Source organism: Pelodiscus sinensis, chromosome 25, assembly GCF_052426305.1.
Source record: "Pelodiscus sinensis isolate ZL-2025 chromosome 25, ASM5242630v1, whole genome shotgun sequence".
Classification (NCBI taxonomy): domain Eukaryota; kingdom Metazoa; phylum Chordata; order Testudines; family Trionychidae; genus Pelodiscus; species Pelodiscus sinensis.
The window spans coordinates 15,533,776-15,551,795 of record NC_143076.1 but is presented as its reverse complement, the minus strand read 5'-3'; the positions used below and the strand labels follow the sequence as shown (position 1 = coordinate 15,551,795).

Here is an 18,020-nt window from a genome sequence, read left to right as displayed (position 1 = left end):
GTTCAAACTAACGCTAGTCCTCAAAAAATGAGCATAGGCTTATATAGGGTGTGTCTGTCAGTCCGACATTATTAAGCAGCATTGCAAGTGCTATTCCATTAATCCATCTCCGTGAAATAAAAATAGAGACCCACTCCCTTCAACATCAACCTCCTATGGTTCGGCAAATTCTTTGGTTCGGCACCAGTCAGGTCCCAAAGGTACTGGACTAGAGAGGTTCAACCTGTACCATAAGCAGCTGAAAAGCTGCACAGATTGGACTCAAAGCATCACAGACAAAAATCCTGCCCCTTCCCAGAATATTATTTCAGAAATTATTGACCTAAAACTAATGAACTGCCTCATTTTTCATAAAGGTGACTAAAAAAAGAAAAAGAAGCTGTGACTGACGATTAAGAGGTGCTGTAGCCATTAATTATACTAAAAAAAGCTAGTGAAGTTGATCTGATGCTTGGAGATAGTTCAGTTGCTCTATTAATATAATAAAAGCAATGTGAAATCTATTCTTTGGGGTGTTTGGGGCCAAAAGCTCTAGATTAATAGAAAGCATTTTCCACACACTTACTTTCTTCATAACTAATTTTATCATACTCAAAACCAGAGCAAATAAGTAGTGCTCACACCAAAGGCATTAGGCAGCCAAAGCAGAATTGTTTTTTTATTTAGTAAGGAGAGGTACAGTACTATATACATAATTTAGAGACAGATCTTTAGCTGGTGTAATTGGAATACATTGGCTTCAATGATGCTATGGTGATTAATGCCAGCTGAAGAGCTGTCTTTTTAGATAAAAAGGCAAAAAATATATAGTCAGAATCTGACTGCATTGCCTTACCAAAGATGCAGGAAGAGTTGGCTGGGATTCAAAGATATGTGTGAAAAATCTTTGTCATTTCAGCAGAACCAGAGAGTTCCACTCACTCTCTGCAGGGACACAGAATTTCCCTGCAGAATCTTGCAAGAAGTGTAAATTTTGTGTTTCATACCTGCTATTCCAGTGGAGTTAAGATTGACAGTTCTGGTCCATGATTAGAGACCGTCTACAGAGGTTTTGAGTGGGTGGGAGGTTATTCTCTTGATTGTTCACTTAGAAAGTCACTTCTTAAAAGCTGAACACTAATGCACCTTAATAGTTATCCAGAATGCTACATATCATACTGGCTCTGCTGTGCATATCACTCTACAGCAGTTATTACTGAACAAGATGAATAGAAATGCCAGATACACATCAAATAGGAAAGCCACAATTACATGTTTTTCTTTTTCTCTGTCTCCAGGGAGTTAGGCTATGCAGAACACAGGCCTTCTTGGCTTATTAGTACTATAGTATCGGACACACTGCCCATTGAAATGTGTTTGGGAATGTTGAATATATTTTCTGCACTGCTACTGGTGGCTTAGGTGATCTTTTACAAGTCATGTTGCATCTGTACCTAACTTTTCCCATCTATAAATTAAGTATAATAATTAGAGCTGGTCAGAATTTTTTTTCAAAATTATGTTTTAATCAAAAAATACCCAAGCATTCAAACCAAAAATTGTGAAACAGACTGGAAAAAATATTGAAAAAAGTTTCAAAATGTAAATGTTTCATTTTGACATTTTGCAATGAAAAAAAATCAATTTTTCTGATTCCAAACAAGCTTTTGTTTATATAATCTAGTTAAACTGAAAAAAGTTTGATTTTTATCAGTTCTCTTTTTTTTTTAAAGGAAACATTTCAAAATTACCAAAACTTGAACCAAAAAAGTTGTTGATTTTTCAATTCATAGACAGTCTCAGGATTTTGACTTTTATTCGTGATTCAAGATAGTAAACATTTTCAGAAATACCATTTCCTGACTACCTTTAATAATGATACTGCCTGTGTGAAGAACTTTGAGAACTCTAAATGCAAAGCACAATAGAGTGAAGTATTCTTTTCAAATGTATTAACATTCTCATTTTGCAAAGGCAGAGGTTTCCTAGAGTTAAAGCAACAGATACACTTAAAGTATTTTAAAGTTATACACTATTGTAAACAATGGGTATTTACAGTCAGCATTTTAGTCTATTTTACATGCTCAATTAGGACCTGATCCTCGTCTTGTTTCAGTAGATGATTTTTTTGCCACTGAGTTCAATGGAACAGGATCAGGTGCATCACGTCTGGGTGATGTTCTAATTTCTTTTCATTGTTCTTTGACTATAGGAGATTTGGTCCCAGTTGGGGGGCTGAAGGGACCTTCAGGAAGCCTATTGCTTCTTGGAGATTCTTTCTCTGAACCTCTCAGTAGAAAGATTGCTCGAGTACACGGAGCTTGTCTTAATCAAGAAAAAGTGCTGCCCCATGCAGGAGGTTACCAGGCGCTGTTGGAAGCTAACACTCTCATAGCCCAGATGCATGTGGTTAAAGCCCTGAGGCAGTATAAAGATTCAATTTGTGAAGATGTGTCCTTAGCAGCAGACAGGCAGGAAGACCTCAAGGCCGCCATAGAAGATATGAAAAAGTCAGGATCAATTAGACTCCATCATGCAATGCACTGTCTGCGAAGTTTGGAGCAACAACACGAAATAGCTTCAAACCTCAGCAGTAATGGTGGCAAACTGGGTACGTATTTTGCATAAAACCTACTAAAAACACTTGCTTAGAACAAAGGCAATCTGAGCCCATTTTAATGATTTAGAGCAGGGGCGGGGAGCCTTTTTCAGCCAGGGGCCTCTGACCCTCAGGAAAATCAGTTGGGGGCTGCACGCAGGTGAGAACTGAGAGGGAGAAAGACAATCCTCCCATTCCCCTCGCAGCCTAAGGGGCCCAAACTAGTACATTTTGTATGCTCCAGCCCTGTGGGGAGGAAACGGGGGGCTGGAGTGCCAATGTGGGCTCCCCAATACTGAGAGGGAGCCATGAGCTTCGGGGGCTGGGTCCAGGTAAGGGGGGGCTGCATCTGGCCTTCAGGTCTGAGGTTCCCTACCCCTGATTTAGAGGCAGAGTCTCTCCAATGTAAATGGATGAAAATCCTTTGAAGTCAATGGAGCTATATCCTGTGTCAGTAACAGAGAATTTGACCCGAAATAGCAAAAGCATTCTGTGCCATATTCGGACTAGAGTGGGATGAGAAACATATAACAAATACCTGCTGTCTTCAGCAAATATTTACTCTATGAGCACAGCCAGGTCTCAGGGTGTGTCTAGACTACAGGGTTTTGTCGACAAAAGTCTATTTTTGTCGACAAAGCTATACCTGCGTCTACACTACCACTGAGTTCTGTCAACATAATGTTGACGGAACTCAGCAGTTGTCTCGACGGCGGTAAACCTCATTCTACAAGGAATAACGCCTTTTGTTGACAGAGTTCTGTCGACAGAAGGCATTATTGCATCTACACTGTCCTTTGCGTCTACATTCTCATGTCAACAAAGCGGCTTGCTTTGTCGCCAGAACTGGATGTAGTGTAGACGCTCTTTGTTGACAGAAGCTTTGTCGACAATATCTGTTGACAAAGCCTCTGTCGACAAAAGCCTGTAGTGTAGATGTACCCTCATTTGGTTACTGTAGCCAAAATGACCAGATTCGTTGTGCATTCTTCAGCCTCTACAAAATAAATGGCTATTTCCATCAAGAAATAATTCCCATTCATCTTAGCAGCATGTATTAATACCTTCCTCTGAATTCCTTCTTTTCCAAATGAATTAGGGATTATCAAATATCCTGGCACAGAGATGTGGATTCCTGCAGTTTTTGGAATGAAAATCCCAGATCCTGGTGGTTCAGAGTTGATGGTACCCATCCTAGGAGTAGAATGTGATTGGAACACAGGGCACCCAACTCCACTCGCAGGAACCATGGAAGATTCAGATGGAAAAGGTGGAGGAAGAAACCGGATTAGACAACTGAAAGCCATAGTGAGGCAGTGGCAAGACTGCCACCAGTGTCTGTGTTACTCTCAGAATCAATAATATGCAGTGACAAAGAAAAAGTTACTGTATTCATACAAATTGGAACATGATATTCTGATGTGGCATGAACTTGACACAAAAATCAACTTCATCTTGATGGTAAAAGAGAGTTGGGAATGATATTGAGTCCTGCAGTGACCTTTTACCTCTGGAAACACATTCTGCCTTCACACCCTTGTACCTCTTTAGTACTAGTTGGTGATCTAAAAGGCCCCTCTTTAGCCTCTTGATTTGGGAAGGCTGGATATAAATCAGGGATGAGCAAATACCAGCCCACAGGCTTAGGGTTGCCAGGTGTCCGGTATTGGCCTGGACAGGCCAGTATTTGCGGCCTCTGTCCGATAAAAAAAAAAACAGAAAATACCAGACGTAAAATCTCCGGTATTTTCTGTTTTTCTCGGACAGAAGGTCACTGGGGACATTTCTCCCCTGCCGCATCTGGCAGGGGCGAGGGGGGAGTGGTGATCGTGGGGATTTAAAGGTGCAGTGCCTTTTTTTGTGTGTTTTTTTCTTTTTGCTCAACAACTTTGATCCCCCATTGTTTTGGGGGTTTATTTTGCTCAACCCACAGCTATATTTATCTGCACAGCTGTAACTACTGACAATCACTTCTGACAATTCCCAGCCAATGGGAGCTGCAGGAAGTGGTATTTCGGTTCGCACCACTTCCTACGGCAGCCAATAGGAGCTGCGATCACCAGTACCTGTGGTTGTGCAGGTTAATATAGCGGCAGAGGCCCGCTATGGGCTAATCCTGGCAAACCACCTCCATTTTATTGACCACCCCTTACATAACTTCCTTCTCATATGGGCCAGAGGGGCTACTAGAGATACAGCCCCAAGGGTTGGGGGCGCTACCCCTCAGTGCTCCCACAGTCCATGCCAGTTCAGGAACAAGAGACATTCACTTAGGAGCCGAATTCAGACATATACATGGCAGCTCATTGCTGCAGGCCTCGTTCAGAAAAGGGCTGTTTTATCAACAGGCCCCTTAAGATCATAAGTCACTTCCTTCACTCCTGGGGGCACTGTGCACCAAAAAAAAAAAAAAAAGGAAAATATCCATAATTTTTTTTGCAATATAACTGTACATAATCACACCCGTTTTAATTATTTTGAACACTGATTTCAAAAAGCTGTCAGCAAGTATGTCTGTAACAATACAGACACATACCAGGAGTAGAGAGTTAAAGATAACCTAGTTCTTTTTTCTTTCCCCCTCCCCCCCACTCAACCCCCAAGCTCAGCAGGGAGCCAGATACCTACAACCCCTCCTCCCCAGAGCCCAACCATGCCCTCCCCCAGCCCAAATACCTGCAACCCCGCTCCAAGCCCAGCTGTGAGGGCCCCCCAAAACTCCAGGGATCCAGAGAAAGAAACATTCTGATGCTTGGTCCCAGGCTTGCAGAGTTTCCAATGCACCAACCTCTTCTCCCTTCAGGGCATGCTGCCAACTGCAGTGCCAAGAACCCTTTAGCTCCCTCTCATTCCCCCCCCCCCAGCAGTGTCTTTCTACCAATTCCACCGGCCTCTAGTGGCAGGTAGTAGGACTGCAGCTATTTCTGGGGGGAAGAGGGAGGGTAAGAAGGAAATTCTGTACACAATGTTGCAACATTGTGTATTGCACAATGGAACAGAATTCTCCCAATGGTATTTTATGGTTTAATACATTTAAATTACTGAACTGGATGTACAGAAGCTAAATAGCTCACTCTTCTCATCCTCTGAATTCTAAAACATTTCTTTATCTTGCCTTTCTGCAGGTCTTGTCCCTATCGCAGTTGGTGCCAGAACCATAGATCCTGTTACAAGTGAGACTGGCCCAGTTATAGGTGCTCAAATTAATCCTTGGACAAACATTGTAATTCCTATCGTTCAGAGTCTAGGAGCATTACCAAGAGGAGCAGCAGACCCAGATCTGGTAATTACAGCCCCAACCAACCAGACTTACTCCCAGATTTGACAATTTTTAGAGATCCCTTGCTTATGCTTTCAAACTACAGGGAGAAAATTCTTCTTGCTTCAGTGTTTTTTCTATTAGAGGATGTGTGTGTTTGTCACTGCCAGAGTACATACAGTACAATATACAAATGTGTATGTACATGAATGAGCTTCCAGAACAGGGTGTTATTATAGTTGGAATAAATATAGAAGAAAATCCAGACATCACAGGAACGTAAGGGCTTTTTACAGGAATTTAGGGGTTCATTACCAGTTTACCAGAGATTTGGTTACCAAACATTTCTGAGCATTTTATCTGGTTTGGGGGCATTGAGTGGCATTTGGGGGAGGGGGCAGATAGTTCTATACTGAGAGCACTGGAGGCTTCTAGTTTCAGTATCTTCATTTCTGAATAGGTGTTTTGACAGTAGACAGACTTCTGTGACATCTTAGGGATCTACACTGTGGCAGACTGTATTAAGATCTGGAGCAGGAAACTGCAAAATCTACTTCCCGGAGTATATTTTCCCACAGTTCAATAAAGCTAATTTAAAATGTTTTTATAATACTTGACACTTGAAAATGATCAGAAAAAAATTAAAATTGTTGCTCCCACCGACCTTCCTAATATCCCATTGTTTCCCTTTCATCTGGACTTTATTTTTCACCTATCTTTGACAGTGCCCTTTCTCCATCTACATTGTACTTTGTCACCTCCCTAACTGAAATTCATGCTACTTTCATTACAGCTTTAAAGCATAAACTTCTAACATGAAAGCTGTGAACCTGCACAAACTTTCCATTGCAAAGCATTCATCTCCCTAAGTGCCTATATTGTCATGCTGGAGAATCTGTAGAAATCACGGAACAAAAGTTTCCTCACTGGCACAGAGAATCTCACATTGCATGGGTTTCTGATATTCCTTCTGAACCCTGAAAACCTAACCTGGTGTTGTTTTTCAGCTGAACATTCTGGAAAAGGAGGTACATTCAAGACAAATGTATTGGCGTCGCCAAAGAGAAAGGGAAGAAGAACTTCTCAAAGAGCTGAATTTTGTATTTTTTGATGTCCTTGAGGCTGTAAAGGAAGGAGAGGCACAGAAGGTGCAGTGAATCCTCTTTGTAATTGACTTCAGCTAATTCTTCTGTGGATTTTTTTTCTCAAGTGCTTAAGGGAATCCATTATGTGCCAAATTTCAAAATGTTTAGAAATACGGTTGCTTCTCTTTTTGACTCAACATGTCTAAATTTGAATTTTTCCAACAACATACCCCAATGCAGTGCGAGTCCAAATGTCAGTCCAAGACATTTTTATACCAATACACTATTTACACTCAATTACAAAAATTCCTAGTACAGAACAGTCCACTCCTGCAGATTCTCTTGTTTTAGTAGTAGTTGCCTGTCAGGGGGCAACCCCCCCTCCCCAGTGGGTGCTGCCCATGTTCGGGGCATAATTTAGAGTTCTCGGGCCTAGTCTCGCAGTACACTGCCCCTGTATTAGGGGGAATATGGCCCACTGGCCTAGTCGCTCAGTACACTGCCCCCATATTAGGGGAAATACAGCTCACTGGCCTAGTCCCACAGTACACTGCCCCTGTGTTAGGGGAAATACGGCCCACTGGCCTAGTCCCACAGTACACTGCCTCTGTGTTAGGGGAAATACAGCCCACTGGCCTAGTCCCACAGTACACTGCCCCTGTGTTAGGGGAAATACGGCCCACTGGCCTAGTCCCACAGTACACTTCCCCTGTGTTAGGGGAAATATGGCCCACTGGCCTAGTCCCACAGTACACTGCCTCTGTGTTAGGGGAAATACGGCCCACTGGCCTAGTCCCACAGTACACTGCCCCTGTGTTAGGGGAAATACGGCCCACTGGCCTAGTCCCACAGTACACTGCCCCTGTGTTAGGGGAAATACGGCCCACTGGCCTAGTCCCACAGTACACTGCCCCTGTGTTAGGGGAAATATGGCCCACTGGCCTAGTCTTTTATATGCAGGCTCTGAGGCCTAGTCCTTCAGCCGCACCCCCACTCTCCGGGGTCTAGGGCAGCAGGGGTAGGGGGGCCCAGGCCCTCCCTCTCCACCGGGCCCCAACCCAGGGCCCTATCAGCGGCGGGTGGCTCCCACCACTGGCTCGGCGGGGTCCCTTCCCGCAACGCGCCGAGCCCTCCGGGGCCTCTCCAGCTCCCTGCCCCGGGTCGCTTCCTACCCCCTTCCCCCGGCCCGTCACGGTCCCACCTGTCGGCGCGAGTCGGGTGGCGCTAGCGGCACTTCCCCGGTCAGCGTCGGGGCTGGCGGTGGCCGGTCCGGTGCTGGGTCGTGGGGGTCGGCCGGCGGCTCCGTCGTTGGGGTCGAGCCCAGATTGGGCCTGGCAGCGGCGCATTCAGCGAGCCTGGCGACTCCCTCTCTGGTGGTCGGGTCTGCGACACAGGAAGTTGGGCGCTAGCTCCAGCTGTGACGGCGGTCTGCCCCTTCTGAGCAGGGCTGCAGCCTTTTATACCTTGGCTCCCCTGGGAGCATGCCCACTAGGGCTGCGTGGGTGGGGCCCTCTCCGCTGCGTCACATTGCCTCACAGTAGCAGAGTAATCTCCAGCAAAAACTCATGCTGGATCTGTTTGAAGTCTCACTGAAGTCAATGGAAAGACTCCTAATAACATCAGTGAGATTTGAATCAATCAACCTATATGCAATCAAAGGAAGAAAAAGGGACTGGAACAACAGAGATGGGGAATGAGATGACAGATGTTAGGATAGAGCGTGTATCTATTCGCTAACGGAGAAGGTTAGGAGGAAAAGAAAGTCCAAAGTAAAGTCTTATTCTTTCTAAAGGTATTTTCCCAACATGACCATTACAGTTATACCTGTTACCTGTTGCTCTATAAGAACTTTTAGAACAAGTGGGTCTTTTATTTCTTCCCCATCATGGGAGGTGATATCGATGATAATGGTGAGGCTGTAATGTTATTTCATATTTTCTCTCCTGCTTCTTATAGATAAGGTACAAGGATACATTAAAAAACATTGAGGAGACCTGTCATCTCCTTGAGGAATCCTCTTTTCAGGAAGCTCAAAGAAGAACTGCCAGGAATCTGAGCAGCTTACTGAGCTCTGAACTATCTTTGTTATGTAAAGGTAGGAAGCAGAGGCTTTAGAAAGAAGTACTATCCTTTTACACATAGGGTACATCTACACTGCACGGTTATTTCGAAACAAGCTATTCCAGAATAGGTCTTCCAAAATAACTTATTTCAAAATAGCCCGTCTACACTGCAGGGAAGCCTAAAAAAAAAGCTCCACTAATGTAGATGTGCTGTCTCGATTTAGAGCTCCAAGAGACACTGGAGAGGAATAACTTAGAAAGGTCCTCGTGAGATGCTATTTTGAAATAGCAACAGTGGAGGGTCTACACACGCCTTATTCCGAAATAGCTATTTTGGAATCAGCATTATTCCTCATAGAATGAGGTTTACAGATTTCAGAATAAGCCATCCATTATTTCAAAATTATTTCAAAATAACAGAATGGCTTTGTAGATGCTCACATTGTTATTTCGAAATAACGCTTGTTATCTCGAAATAACGGTGCAGTGTAGACACACCCATAGTGTGAAATTCACCCCTGTGCAGTGGGCCAGAGCAAGACCAGTGCAATATTTAAGTCCCACTGGACCCCTCAAAATAGGGCTGAACTGGGACTGAACTCATGCCTATGTAAGAGGACTGTGGACCGCTTACCAAAACTGAGTGGGGATTTTTTTTTGTTGGCCCTCTCGCAGTAGCTAAAGAAAGGAGCTGGCCAATGAGACATCAAGGCCTTGAGACTGACAGTCCCCAGGGCCAATGGGGAGAGGCCAGCAATCCAGATCAGCCTGATTGACAGGCCAGGCAGACCAATGAGGGAGTCAGGAGCCGGGGATCCCATCCTCCCTGACTGAGCAGAGTTAAGGGGAGAGCAGCTACAGCAGACGGAGGCCAGAGAAGGTGAGTGGAGCTGGATGTAGAGCTGGGGAACAGGAGCAGCACAGATCAGCTGCACCGACGGTGAGCTAGGGATATGCTACCACGAGGAGCTGTGGGGCTAGAGCCTGGGGAGCAGATGCCTGCCATGACACAATACAGGTGCTGAGAGCAGGGAGCAGCTGGGGAGAGCAAGGGGGGATCCTAGGCCCAGTGTCGGGAGATGGTGCCAGGCAGGAGACCTTGCAAGTCAGACCCAGGGGAAGGGGGCTGGATGCTGGGGAGAAGGATCCCACCACCTATAGCCTGAGGGCATGTGGCCGCCACCAGAGAAGGCGTCTGACCCATGGCATCAACACAGCACAGCCAGGGCCTGGCAGGGAAGCTTGGGACGTGCAAGGGACAGACTGAACTTCCCTCAAAGACAGCGGTTTGTGATTTCCCTGTGCTATAGGCAGGGTTCCTTGTTTCCTTTAAACTTTCCCATTTTTCACCATATTTTTCTTGCTATTCCTTGCTGTTTAATAAATTGCATTTGGTTTGTACTCAATATAGTGCTCACTGGGCCAGGGAAGTGTCCAGTATGGCAAGAGCACTCCATTCCCAGGCTGAGAGTAAATGGTAACATTCTGTACTAACAGCTGAGAGAGATGAAAAAGAGCAAGAAGTGCAAGTTATACTGGTGATCAGGAAGGCGATTGAAAAAACGGTTCAATTTATTAAAAAGATGCAGCTGGAGGAAGGCCGACTACAAAGGCAGATGAAGGAGAAAACATGCCAAAGGAGCAAGAACTTTAATAGAGAGACAGCAGCGAGATTCAAGACCAGAAAGGTGAGGTCACTGTTAGGTTGAGTTAAATATCACTATGCATATTCTGCAGGAAACTGTGGGCTCCCTTTGAAGCACATTTTAAAATGAACCTATTCATTGTTAAGCCAGTTTTAACTCCCCAAGCTCCTCCCCTCTCATACAAGGTCTTCTCTTTTCTCCACAGACTAGGCTGACAAAGAAAGCAGCATGATATTAAACAAAAGTCATTTACCCTAAACAGCTGCTGCCCAGATTATTAATTTTAGACTTGTACAGAAAAATATAGCATGATGACGTTACTAATGATAAAGCCATGTTTCCTCTGAGATAGAAAATCTTGTTTGATAGTGAAATTTTGCTGGTTATGAGTCAAAACCCTGGTCTACACTAGGGAGTTATTTCAAAATAACCCCCCTCTTATTTTGAAATAGTAAGTGGAGCGTTCACATTATTTCAAAAGAACAGCTGGTTATTTCAAAATCTGTACTTCTGCTTTCATCAAAGAATAATGCTTATTTCAAAATAGTTATTTTCAAAATAGTTATTTTGAAATAGCGTAAGTGTGGACTCTCCACTGCTGCTATTTGGAAATAACGACTCCCCAGAGTAATTCGAAGTAATTACTCCCCCGTGCTTCCTGGGGCTCTAAGTCGTGGTAGTGTGTCCACAATAACGGAGCCTACCTCAGACATATTTTGAGGCTCCCCCGTAGGGGGGACATGCTATTTCGATTTTGTTATTTTGGGAGTTATTTCAAGTTTTGTTATTTTGAAATAATTTCCTAGACATGCCCAAACTGAAATTAGGCGTTAAACTGAGGAATTATCAAACAAGATGTTTTGTGTTCTGACTGGTACAGAACCTTTCTATGTTAGCAGTTTAACAAAACACATGGCATCATATTAATTAGAGATCATGATTACATCATGAAGAGCCATTTGCTGGGGATCAATTTTCCAAAAGCTTTCAATCATATGTTACATGTATGTAGAGATGATGTGTCAAATGCTCTTTGTAGCCCTGTCCAGTTACTATTTAAATAGACAGGACTCTTCTCTTTTTATTGATTTGCGCATTTATTCATCTAGCATCCATCTGGCACCTATCAGATTTCATTGTCTGGAAGCTTTTCATTTTTATTTTACCCCATTACTCTTGCTTATTCTGTCCAAAACTAACCTCCATGATGTTTACACCTTTCATTTGCTTGTAGGCTTTTGACATGTCCCCCGTCACTGCTTGGCTAACCTGCCATATTTATTTATTTCAGTCTTTCTCTTAAATTAGTCCCTTGAGAGCCCCTAATCATTTTTATTGATATTCCCTGAACTCTCTGCACTTTGTCTGGATCGCTTTGTGGTAAGATTATCGTAACCGAATGCTCTATTATTGATATGGTCACACAAGCTTTATAGATACCAGTGTATTTTACTCATAAGAAAAGTGCCATCTTGGATTTAGGCAGCTTGCTTGCCCATTGATTAATATTTCATAACATTTATTCTAGGTCATACTACATCATGTTGCTGAATTTCAAGAACATATAATGAAACAACATGTCAGTGTGGAATCTGCATACAGCAGACTGGAATATCTCAGGGACTTATTGGGCATCCAGGCTCTACAGGCAAAGGTTTGAGATAATGTTATGTATTACTCAGTTTTTCCGGCAATGACAGGCTCTTGGTATTTTCTTAGAATAAAGTCTTAGCATGGAATTGGACGCCCATAAAAACAAATCACCATATCTGAGAGTTGCAAGATTTAGATTTAAATTATTTTATCATGGACTTTGAAACTTGTACACTAAATACAAAATCAGTTAAGAAATGTAATATTTTGGCAGCAAAGCCAGAATGGCAGGCAAGATATCAGTTTGGATCTACTTTTTAAACAGGTGAACATCCTCCTTCTAAACTGGGGGGGGGGGGTGAGAGGAAACCTTAGGCCCAGGGACCAGACGTGGTCCCTGGCTTGCCTGGATCTGGCCCCCGAAGCTCAGCCCTCCCCCCCCAGAATTGGGGAATCTGTGCTGGCACTCCAGCCCCATGCTGTCCTACTGCGAGGCTGGAGCACACAATATCTACTAGCCTGGACCCCCTGGGCTCTGAAGTGTGAGGGGCACGTGGGGAACATCTGTCTCCTTCTCAGTCAGGGGCAACGTCTGCAAGGTTTTTGTTTGTTTGTTTTTTGTTTCTCACTTGTGTGTGGCCCCTGACTGATTTTTCTGTGGGTCAGCGGCCCCTGACCCAGAAAAGGTTCCCCACCCCTGTCCTAAACAAAGATACTCTTATGAAGTGTGGCCATGCCTACTAGAAACCTGGGAGCTCAGAGCCCGGGCACCTCACTGAACTCAGATGTTTCATAGCACTGCAGCCCAAGCCCCACAAGCCTGAGTCAGTTGACATGGGCCATCCACCAGTATTTTATTGGTGTCTAGACATACCCCGCGTGACTTAGAAACATAAATCTCAGTGACTGTTAATGGGAAGTGAGCGCCTAAATCACAGAAATGCTTTTGAAAATCTCACCTAATGTCCTAATTAAGGGCTGTGTCCAGAAAAAAATAGAGCCTGATCCAAACCCTGTCAATATCTGTGGGAGTCTTTCCATTGATTTCAAGGGGCTTGGCATCAGGCTCTCTGTCCTTTTGAATGGCCAGTTTACATAGTTCATCTGTTTGGAGCTGCTTTGGTAAAAGTTATGATCATTGGAGTTAACAGGACAGTTGTCATGTGTGGACATCCCCACCCACACTTCTTCTCTTTCCCTTATTTCAAAATTCCTTATGCTCTTTGGTCTCCTGAAGTTTCCCTTCCCCTTCCATTTCTGCTTCTTTTCACTCCTCATGCATCTGTCATCTATATATACAGCTGATCTCCAGTCTATTACTCTATGCAATAAGGTTTAAGGATGTAAAAGGTTAACCAGGCTTACCTAAATGCTTACCGGGTGTCAAGGGGTACGCCCCTAACAGGGGTTGCAGCCCCCTTCTACTGGCCCAGGCCCTTCCCTCTGGGCATATACAGTACCCCAAGTCCTAAAAGTCTCAGCCCCTCTCTCAGGGCATATACAGTCTCTGCAGTCTAGCTCCAGTAAAAGCCTCTCCTGGCCGACGTGTTTGCCCCAGTTGTGAAAAGGTGTGGTAGGGGGACCCGGGCCCTCCCTCTCCACCGGGTCCCAGCCCAGGGCCCTGTAGGCAGGGGTTCTGGCTCCTGCCTGCTCAGTGGGGAATCCAGCCGATACATACCAAGCGGGGTTTGCAAGTCCTTGCCCTGGGCTGCTTCCTACCACTCTGGCTTCAGCTGCCACAGGAACACCAGGGCTGTAGCCTGGGCCCTTCTACTCTCAGGCTCCCTCAGTCTTTATATACTGGCTCTGCTGGGAGCATGCCCAGCAGGGCCTGAAGGGCGGGGCCAGCTCAGCCAGCTGGGCCTGGGCTACTCCCAGCCCTGCAGTGCGGGGCCTGCCTGCCCCGTCACACCGGGTAACCAGCTGGATGGTCAGGTAGGACCCGGACTGCATTGGGCCGGAAGACGGGGCCCCAACCCCAGGTGCACCAGTGCAGCCCAGGTGGGCAGGTGGAACCCTGGCCCCAGCCATGCTGGAGCGGCGCAAGTGAGCAAGTGAGACTCCAGCCATGCTGAAGCAGCACAGGTGTACAGGCAGGACCCTGGCCATGCTGGAGTGGCCAGGGGGATAGGCAGGACCTCAGCTGTGGCTGCTGGTTGCCAATCCACCAACAGTTAACTGGTATAATTCTTAGCCATTTCACCAGTTAACTATGTTAAAGGGCATTTACATCCTTAATAAGGTTGTTATATTGCAGTGTTGGAGTGGAGAGTTTGACCATTTGTATGGCACTTGCAAATGCATCTCACATAAACAGTGGACATGAAACACATGAAATCAATTTTTGTCTTCAAACCCATTACAGGAATGAGGTCAGTATAAAGAGATGGGATCTGTGGGCCCGTTACCACTCAGCCACACACCCATTAGGAACCCCCAAAGCTTTTAAAATATTTGTGATTAGGCAAGAGTGTTTCACGGTACACACCTCCTAGTCCTGTTATAAACTGATTTGCATGTACAAGATTTGCATGGAGATATTAAGAGACTGGCTGCATTTCCAGTGGTATTTATGACTCACATGGGAACAGCAAGTGTGTTTGTCTTCGACCTGTGCTATTTTCAGGCTCTACTCTCTGGGACAGTACAATGCTTTGAGAACTACCAAGGGAGAAGTTTTTATGGTATTGCTGGTGTCCCCCATGGTACACGGGGAGTTGTCCATCGACAACTGATTCCATTGCTGAAGTCTCTGGCTCAGACACTGGAGGAAAACAAAAGCAGTGGTATGTCTACCGAGACACTGATTCTTCAATCAGGTAAAGGTACAGTCAAAAACTTCATTTGATTCCAACTCAAAAACTATTCCCAAAGTGAATAAGTTCTGATATGCTACAAACTGAATCTCCAGGTCCTCAGCAAGCAATTAAGCATGGGCTTAATGTTATTCACTTGAGGAGTGCCATGAGTACCACGAGTCAGATCTTTGATACTACTGAGATGTGTAAAATGAAGCATGTGTGTAAAATGTTTTCAGGATCAGAGCCTGACTTTGCAACCATAAACATCATTTATAAAAGATTGTAAAATTCAGATAATCTTTTATTAGACTATTCAGAAATTGAAGGGGATTGTGTGTACACTCTTCCTTGCAATTCCCCATCCTTCTGGAAATTTCGAGGAGCAAACAGTCAGCTTTCATCAAAATAATGTTCTTGCAATACTCCAGATAGTCAGAAATATCAAAATGCCATCAGCTAAAATTCAAAGGGGGAAAAAAAGCTCTAAATTTTAAACTAGATTTTCAGTCTCTATTGGAGATTTCATCGTAAAGACAGTAGTAGATTGTGCTCACTACTCGGGGGATGGCAGTTTCCTCTTCCACATTTTTGCAAGAGAACAAGATTTAGCAGCATGGTGACAAAGTACTTGATTTTTTGCATTTTTACTCAAACCCAAGGATGGATTTGGTTACTTAGACTATATAAGATCTTTGAAACCAATAGGAGCTAGATGACTTTAAGAACCTGGCCTTTTCCCTGTAACTAGAAGATTTTAAGGCTGAGAAATCTTGAATTAGGTAATCTGTGTGCATCTATGTCCATTCCACCTCTGTTAAAATTGAAGTGTAACCAGAGGGCTGCTGCAGAATGGAGACCATTCTCCAGCTTGTCAGCAAGAATCCTGATACAAATGCAGAAATCAGTGGCCAAGTTTTTACTTCCCTATATTTTTACTTTCCTGCATGTGAGCATTCAAACTATAAATTGTAATGGAACCAGACTTTTAGTTACATAAAAGTTCTAACTGTTGTTTATGGACAAACAGAGCTGAAATATACAAGCTGTCAAAATGTTGGATGCATTTCAGGATGCAAACATTTAGTCAATATGGAATATGCCTCTCTGCAAACCTAGAGACAAAAACATAGGGGTAGTTCCAAAGTAATTTAATAACTGTTTCTTTCCTCTGTTTTATTATGCCCCTTTCTCATAATTCTCATAATCCTTTCCAGTCTCGCAATAGGAATGATCAAATTTAAATGCAAAGATTTTTTTCCTCTTTTTTTAAAGAGCTGTAACAAGAATATTTTCTTCTCAATTCTTATCAGCCACAGTCTCTGCTAAGCTCATTAACTGTAAATTTGGGGTTGAATGATGAATTTTTCAAAAGTCTCCTCTTCCAAGTAATAGCTTCAGTCTAATCAGATCTAATGCAATCCAGTGCTGAGTCATTTATTTACTAGAAAGGTTTATGAATATTGAAGTAACTAGGAATGACTCGCTGATTAAGGGCCTGATATGTGTTTAAATCCTATTGAAGTCAATAAGGATGTGTCTAAACAACAGCTTTATTTCGGAATAACTAAAGTTATTCCGAAATAACATAGTCTGCATCTACACACAAGCAGTTATTTTCACATAATGTCAAAATAATGTCCAGCTGGAGGACTTCTTACTCTGACTTCCGTAACCCTCATTTTACAGGGATTAAGGGAATTCGGAGAAAGAGTGCTTATTCTCTGACTTCCTGCTGTGTAGACAGCACCAAAAGCCGAAATAAGCATAGCTCAAGTTGCATAGTTTATTTTGGATTTAGCCCTGCTGTGTAGACATACCCTAAGGGTGTGTCTAGACTACAAGGTTTTGTCGACAAAAGCAGTCTTTTGTCGACAAAACTATATCTTCATCTACACTACTGCTGCGTTCTGTTGACAGTAAGTCGACAGAATGCAGCAGTTTTGTCAACGGCGGTAAACCTCGCTTTACGCAGAAGAACGCCTTTGTCGATAGAGATCTGTTGCATGCAAACTGTGCTTTTTCGAAAGAGTGTCTAGACTCTTTCAAAAAAGTGGCTTGCTTTTTCAACAATACTGACCGTAGTCTAGATGCTCTTTTTCGACAGAGGCTTTGTCGACAGATACTGTCGACAAAGCCTCTGTCGAAATAGGCATGCAGTCTAGACATAGCCTAAGAGAGAAGCATATGCATAGAAATGTGGTTGCTCGCAGGCTGAAATTTAAGCACATGCTTAAGTAATTTGGTGGATCAGGACCTAAATGAGGGCAGCTAGAGCATTTAGTTCCTTTCTAATTTCTCTCTGTATCACTCCTCAAACTATTTGGAACACATTGAAGATTTTTGTTAAAATGTGGACTTAGCCCAAAAAGCCTTAAGATTTGTCAGCACTTTAGAAAGAATTGGTGGTTATATAAATACCAAAACTGCATTAAAATAATTAATACAAGAAGAATCAAATGGCCATTCCTCTTCCTTCCTAAGCCAGCATTGATTCCCATTACTGTAGCAATATTTCAATGAACTTGACTTGATTATTTCTGGCATGGATGAGAAAGCTGTCACATAATGTTTACAAGGTAAGAAGAGAGATCCGTCTTAGTTGTCTCTTGTTTCTGATTAAATTCAACAGCAGAGAGTGCTAAAAATTGCAAAGAGAATCAGAACAGATAAGCATGGGCTCACAAATTCCGTTCCGTTATAATAATCTAATGATTACCTTGTAACATCTGATACAACTGTCATCCCCATTAAGATGAATACCAAAGAAATGTAATGTTTTTGCAGATCAAGCACCATGGACATCTATGCTAGAACATCCTAAAAGACCTACCTAACTAGAGATGAATGCAAATGGTACTCAATCTGCACCTATCACATCAACTACATTGCCAAAAAAGGAGCAATGGTCTCAAGTTGCAGTGGGGGAGGTCTAGGTTGGATATTAAGAAAAACTGTTTCCCTAGGAGGGTGGTGAAGCACTGGGATGGGTTCCCTA

The 18,020-nt window shown here is 43.6% G+C and overlaps 1 protein-coding gene across 1 annotated transcript in view; it reads left to right on the top strand.

The window, feature by feature from the left end:
- The window catches only part of LOC142820515 (uncharacterized), a 64,994-nt gene that overhangs the window by 23,932 nt on the left and 23,042 nt on the right, over window positions 1-18,020 (top strand). Inside the window, exons 18-25 of the mRNA XM_089773282.1 lie at window positions 2,192-2,590; window positions 3,678-3,848; window positions 5,704-5,861; window positions 6,845-6,985; window positions 8,879-9,017; window positions 10,483-10,673; window positions 12,160-12,285; window positions 14,851-15,028. Of these exons, the coding sequence (XP_089629408.1) occupies window positions 2,192-2,590; window positions 3,678-3,848; window positions 5,704-5,861; window positions 6,845-6,985; window positions 8,879-9,017; window positions 10,483-10,673; window positions 12,160-12,285; window positions 14,851-15,028 (1,503 nt within the window). The remainder of the gene's footprint in view (window positions 1-2,191; window positions 2,591-3,677; window positions 3,849-5,703; window positions 5,862-6,844; window positions 6,986-8,878; window positions 9,018-10,482; window positions 10,674-12,159; window positions 12,286-14,850; window positions 15,029-18,020) is intronic.